The following is a 6,000-nucleotide window of genomic DNA, read 5'->3' as shown; positions in this document are numbered from 1 at the left end:
AGCATAGAAATTCAATGTGTGCATTTTTTTTTTGGTTCAGTTAAGTTTATATTTATTAAGGAGCCAAAATAAGAGTGAATATTCTTGACAGACACACACGTAGTAGAAGTAGTGTTTTTGGGAAGACGGGGAATTTAAATGAGGAGGAGGTAGCAGTTTGATGGATAAACTCCATGCATGGAAAATAATGGAAGAGATGTGTGTGGGAATGAAAAGACACATGTGGAAAAGATGAACAAATGGGGAAATGAGGCTGACATCACTGGCAGAAAGAAAGAAAATGTGAAAAGAGACTGGTCATATAAGCAGGAGAGGTAAGTACATACTATATATAAGTACTGTGATACTCTCACATGAAAGGTGCTAGATACTAGCTACATGAAAGGCAAGAGTGTGAAGGATAATTATTTCTGTCAGTGAAATACCTTCCTCTTCACATGTATCACAGAAACTAGAAAATTATGTTTTGTCACAAGGGAACCAAGAAGTAAGCATTCAGTTCTGCTCCCAATAAAGTCAATGAGCATTTTATCATTGACTTCATTGGCCCAAAATTACATACAGTAATTTGGATTGGATATTTAGAAAAAACACCAAATTCTCTGAAGTTGTGGAAATATAAGAAGTTTGAGTATAGATTTTTTCCCCCAAGACTACTCAAGGGGCATAAGAAAGAGAGAAAATATACTAACTACCTAAAATGTTAATCAGTGGGGAAATACCCATGACACTTACTGTAGGTAGATGCACTTAGATTTAGAATTACAGAGATGATCATTAGCAATATTTTTAAAGCCCTTTTTCTAATTATATTTCTAAACAATTTTACTATTCGGCGCTTCCATTGTCACTAAGCAACTACAAGCTTCCAAAGTATACTATCATTTTCTATTTTTATCTTTTACAATGGCATTCAGGATTCATGAAAATATACGCACCTGGGAAGTTTTGGATGCACAAAAAAATGCAGGATTGAGCCTTATAGCAGCAAATACTTTAAGTGCTTTAAAGTATTATGTGTATGAGCCCAAGACTTAAATTCAGACTTGGCTGTAAACCTGATATTCTTTTGCAGAAGATGACCTCTAGAGAGGTCAGTGAATTTAATAAGTGTCCAGTGACACCAAGGAAAGTGAATTAATTAGAAACAATCTCAAATGCATATGGTATTCCACTTGAGAAAGTGGCTTTGGAAAATTGGCTGAGCAGACCCTCCTGCTAAAGATGACAAAATATAACTTGCTGTTTTGGGGAAAGCTGTTAACATTTGAAAAATATTTCCTTCCATAGGTCTTGTATTACTGTTGCCCCAACAAATGAAAACAATAAATACAAAAGTTTTTTTTAAATGCTTGTAAATGATTCACTGCCTTATTCAGAACCTTTCTTGTAGTTCTGTAATCCAAAACCAAAATACATATAATTTGGTTTTGCAGGGGAAAAACCCAACCCAAATCCAACCAGCACAATCCAACCAGTGTGTTGACTATTCAAGATGCATCTATGTATTAAAGTACGAACAACTTGTGCTAGTAGCTTCTTATTACAGTATCAGTTTTCTCCTTCTTTAGCTATATGTTCCTGCTCATCTACCAGTTCACGTGTTGTTGTATTGTACCTGGTCAAAAAAAATCTCCAGGTAATTTTTAAACTCTTATAATTAATAGTATAATTATAGCCTAGCTGGTTGCCCTGTTTCTACATATATCCTCCAGTGCCTAATTCCTGCGGTCCTTGGCACAGCCCAAGTTCTCAGTGATCTCATTTGACATGTCGGGTGTGCAAGGAATGCAGCCTTGGGCCCTGCCTAATCAGGTTCTCTGTTGTATTCTTATTATTACAGCTCTAGAGGCCTGGCCTAATATCTCACATGCCTGTTTCCATCCCTTGTTTCCATGCCTGATATGGAAGTGCGATGGGTCAGTCCCAAAAGTCCTAGCACTGAGCACCCCCAAAACTATCTGAAGGTAGCAGCTGGCTCCTACCTATCCAATGTGTTGACCTAAGGCCGCAGGGCTGTGAAGACCGGGGGCGGGGGCAGTTCCCGTGCGCAAGGATGGAAACGCTGGGTCTCCCTGCCTGAAGGCACAGGGGGACTCTAGGCGTGGGACGGTGTAGGCGGGCGGATTCCAGCTGTCCTAGGCTCCCAGGCAGCGTGAGCAGCAGGGGCGATGGCTAGAGCCGCCGGGGCGGGGGCGGCGGCAGCTCCCCCCCACGCCGTGCTGCAGGGAGCGGCCCGGCTGGCCGCAGCCTGCTCCCTGGCGGCGCCGCGGCCCCGCGCAGGAGGCTGTTGCCGCAGCCGCGTCGGGGGCGGGCGAGGCTGGGATGCAGGATTCCCCAGCTCTCCGCCAATCACACGCGCTCCTCGGGCCCGGGCTCCAGCCACTGGCTGCGGCGGGCGCCGGGTCCGGCCGGGCTGCGGGCAGCGGCGTGGGGGGGATGCGCTGAGCTTGCGGCTGGGCGGCAGGCGCGGAAGGAGCGCCCCGGGGCCGGGCCATGGGCACGGTGCCGTCCGCGCTGAAGCACTGCCTCAGCTATCAGCACCTCCTCAAGGAGCAGCTCTGGATCGGGGAGCCGGCCGCGCCGCCGCCTGCTCTGCATCCTGGGCAGGTACCGCCACCAGCCGGGCCTGAGGCGGGCAGGGAGGGAAGGACTCGGGGCAGGCGGAGCTGCAGCATCCATGGGCTGCCGGGGCGCGTTCTCCAGCAACAGCCCCCCTCCCTTCCCTGCCTGCTGCCCCCTCCCACCTGACAGCTGCCTCCTCCCACCCCCACTCCCCCGCCTGCAGCCCCCCCCCCCCCCCAACACCCACCCACCTGCCTGCTGTCCTCTGGGCACTCCCCTACTGTCCCCACCCCCAGCCAGCTGCTATTACACCTGCTGCCCCCCCACCCCCATCACCTTCTGATCACTCTCCTGCTGCCCTTCCCATCCCTCTCTAGTGGTCCCACCTATCCTACCTACTGCAGTCAGCCTGCAGCATTTCAACCCTCCCCCCTAACCAGAAGCAAAGTTTTAAGTAAAATAAAGAGGAAAATTAAATTCAATATATGAGACATTGAAGGCCTCTGTAAATGTGCCTATTAGTAGACCCAGACTACCTACCAGGGAAACACCTATAAGACTGTTTGATTGGTTGTTTATTATTGATTTGATATTTTAAACTACTGTTCTTCTATTAGCATCACTGCTAAGCATATGCAGTCTCCTTTCAGGGTGGTGGTGGCACTATACAGGGGAAAAAGACACAATCCATGAGGATTTTCTTTTTTATAAAAATCCCTCCCCTCCATTTATAGACTGCCCCAAAAGTGGAAGAACTCCTGTAAAACTGTAGGTGGAAGACATCTACCATGGCAGCCACTTTTGTGGGGCCACGCTACCAATATGCCCTTTCAGTTTTAGTTAGGTTTACCAACTTCGGCTGGATGAATTCCTGGAGGTTTCATCACTGACATTACCTTTAATTAAAGATTAAGCTTTAATTTCTGGAGACTCCAGGACAATCTTGGAGGGTTTGCAACCCTAGTTTTAGTTTCTATAGCTACATTTGTTCAGACTTGCATGTAAGCAGCTTACATCGACCAAACTCTGTAAGAATCTACACTAAAATGTAGCTCCCACCTTCGTAACTTGCCTACTACACTGACTTACTAACTCCACCTCCGCATGAGGTATAGCACTTAAGTCGATGTAGTTAGGTCGACGCAGTCATAGGCACCGACTTCCCCTTTTCCCGGTGGATGCTCAACCCCCACCCCGGCCCCACCCCTGCATTCCCCCGTCCTGCCCCCGTTCCAGCCCTTCCCCAAAGTTCCTCCCCTTCCTGCCCCCATTGCATCCCCTTCCCCAAAGTCCCTGCCTTGCCTCTTCTCCGCCTCCTCCCCTGAATGCGCTGCTTTCCCGCTCCTCCCCGTCCCTCCTGGAAAGTCCTAAGCGCCATCAAACAGCTGTTAGGCGGTGGGGCGGCAGCAAGCTCTGGGAGGGAGGGTGAAGAGCGGGGACGTGGTGTGCTCAGGGTTGGAAGAAAGAGGTGAGGAGGGGGGAGCTTGGTTGCCGGTGGGTGCAGAGCACCCACTAATTTTTCCCCGTGGGTGCTCCAGTCCTGAAGCACCCATGGAGTCGGCACCTATGGATGCAGTGTCAGTGTAGACACTGCATTGCTTACATCAACTGTTGCTGCCTTTCAGAAGCCATCCCACAGTGCCCCACACAGACAGTTAAATTGGTGCAAGTGCTCCTGGTGAGAATGTGCACCGCTGACACAAGGAGCATAGTGTGGACATGCAAAAGCAGTTTAATTACTGCGGTGGCTGTAACTCAACACAACTAATGTCAACCTAATTTTGTAGCATAGACTTGCCCAAAATGGTGGCTGGAGTCCTGTATGAGCTGCTTTTCCTCACTACCACTTGCTAATGGGGGCTGGTAATTGGTCAGCATACAATTTGTGAAGGGATAGTCTGGTTTCATTCTACCTGCAGAGCTCTGTGATTGCCAGATATGTTTACATTGTTTGCCTTTTCCTCGAGTGCAGCATGCAGAAATGGATTAGGGCTTACCACTTGTTCCTAGAGTTGGAAACCAAAATTAACCAAAATGTTACTGATTTCTCCTTGAAGTGTAGGAGAGGTGACATGTGAGATCACAACAGCTCAGATCTAAAGTAGCCTGTAATTGAGAGTATTTATTTAGATTCTTTTTGGGATTTGTACATTTATTTATTTTAAGAAGAATTATAAAATAATGCTGTCAAAGCTATTACAAACACAGTAATTATTTTTGACAATTATTATACACCATAAATATATCATGCTTTGCATTCAGATTATTGGATCTGCTGAAAATTGCATGATAAGCGTGTTTCCATGAGAGAGAAAAGAAGCCAGATGTCTTTGTCTTCATAGCACAAAGTTCTTTTTGTTCTTATGTATTTTTAAAGGCAACCATATTTCCAATTGTTTAATGAGTTCAATATTTTATAGAGGATATTAATTTCATAGGTCAAAGTTCTTCCATCTTATTTACCAGGTCTGAATTCCCAAAGCAGGCAGAACTTGCGTTGACTTCCAAGTTAATTTTGTCTACAGTAAAATTGAAGGATTGACCATTAAGAAACCTCGACCAGATTTGGGCTCCAACCCTGCAAGTCCCCCTGCACAGGTGGACTCTTGCACCTGTTTGAGTCCCTTTTGAAATCAATGGGGTACTGTGTCAGATTGGGGCCTTGGTTTGTTGCAGATTTCCAAGCACGATCATTTCTGCACAGTTTTAAAATAAATATAAAGCATAGGTGTACCTATAAAGGCATCAAACAATGTTAATACTTAGGTAAACCAAATAAAACCTTTACAATGGGCTACCGTATAAACATTACAGTAAACAACATAACATTTAAAATTGAAATTGTAGCCCATTTCAAACTCAGATTAGGGTCCCATATCTTCTTAAATGTCTCTGAATGACTTCTGCATTGATAAGTGGAATAATTTCATTCATGCCTTTAACTCATCCTGAGACTCCAATACTACATTTTAGACTCCTTTTTATTTCAGTGGTAGTAAGGTTAGGCCAATGCTGAATGCTTTTGAAAATCCCACTCATACTACTTTCCTGGATAGGAATGGATTTAAGTACATGGTTAGGTGTTTTCTAGAATTGGAACCCAAGAAAAGAGAAGAGAAGGAGCTTTATGCAAAGGAGGGGGGAGCTATGCTCCTCACCACATTCCTTTACTTTAATCCCTCCTTATACAGGCAAAACTCCCCTAGAAGCCAATGAAATTTTGCCTGCATAATTTCATGCTCAAGCCAGTAGACAAAGCGTGATAGACTTTGTCATAAATGTAAAGGGAAGGGTAAACCCCTTTAAAATCCCTCCTGGCCAGAGGAAAAATCCTCTCACCTGTAAAGGGTTAAGAAGCTAAAGGTAACCTCGCTGGCACCTGACCAAAATGACCAATGAGGAGACAAGATACTTTCAAAAGCTGGGAGGAGGGAG

The 6,000-nt window shown here is 45.7% G+C and overlaps 1 protein-coding gene across 3 annotated transcripts in view; it reads left to right on the top strand.

Moving 5' to 3' along the window:
- Positions 1-2,310: 2,310 nt before the first annotated feature.
- Positions 2,311-6,000, top strand: part of HMGCLL1 (3-hydroxy-3-methylglutaryl-CoA lyase like 1) — a 108,885-nt gene continuing 105,195 nt past the window's right edge. For 2 of the 3 annotated variants that reach the window (XM_073335121.1, XM_073335120.1), the window contains exon 1: positions 2,409-2,610. In XM_073335121.1, coding sequence (XP_073191222.1) covers positions 2,497-2,610 — 114 coding nt within the window. In that variant the 5' untranslated portion in view covers positions 2,409-2,496. Of the gene's footprint in view, positions 2,611-6,000 lie in introns of all 3 variants that reach the window. The other variant, XM_073335123.1, reaches the window with a different exon arrangement.

The sequence above is a fragment of the Lepidochelys kempii genome, chromosome 3, assembly GCF_965140265.1.
Source record: "Lepidochelys kempii isolate rLepKem1 chromosome 3, rLepKem1.hap2, whole genome shotgun sequence".
NCBI classification, from domain to species: domain Eukaryota; kingdom Metazoa; phylum Chordata; order Testudines; family Cheloniidae; genus Lepidochelys; species Lepidochelys kempii.
This window is presented reverse-complemented; position numbering and strand designations above follow the sequence as displayed.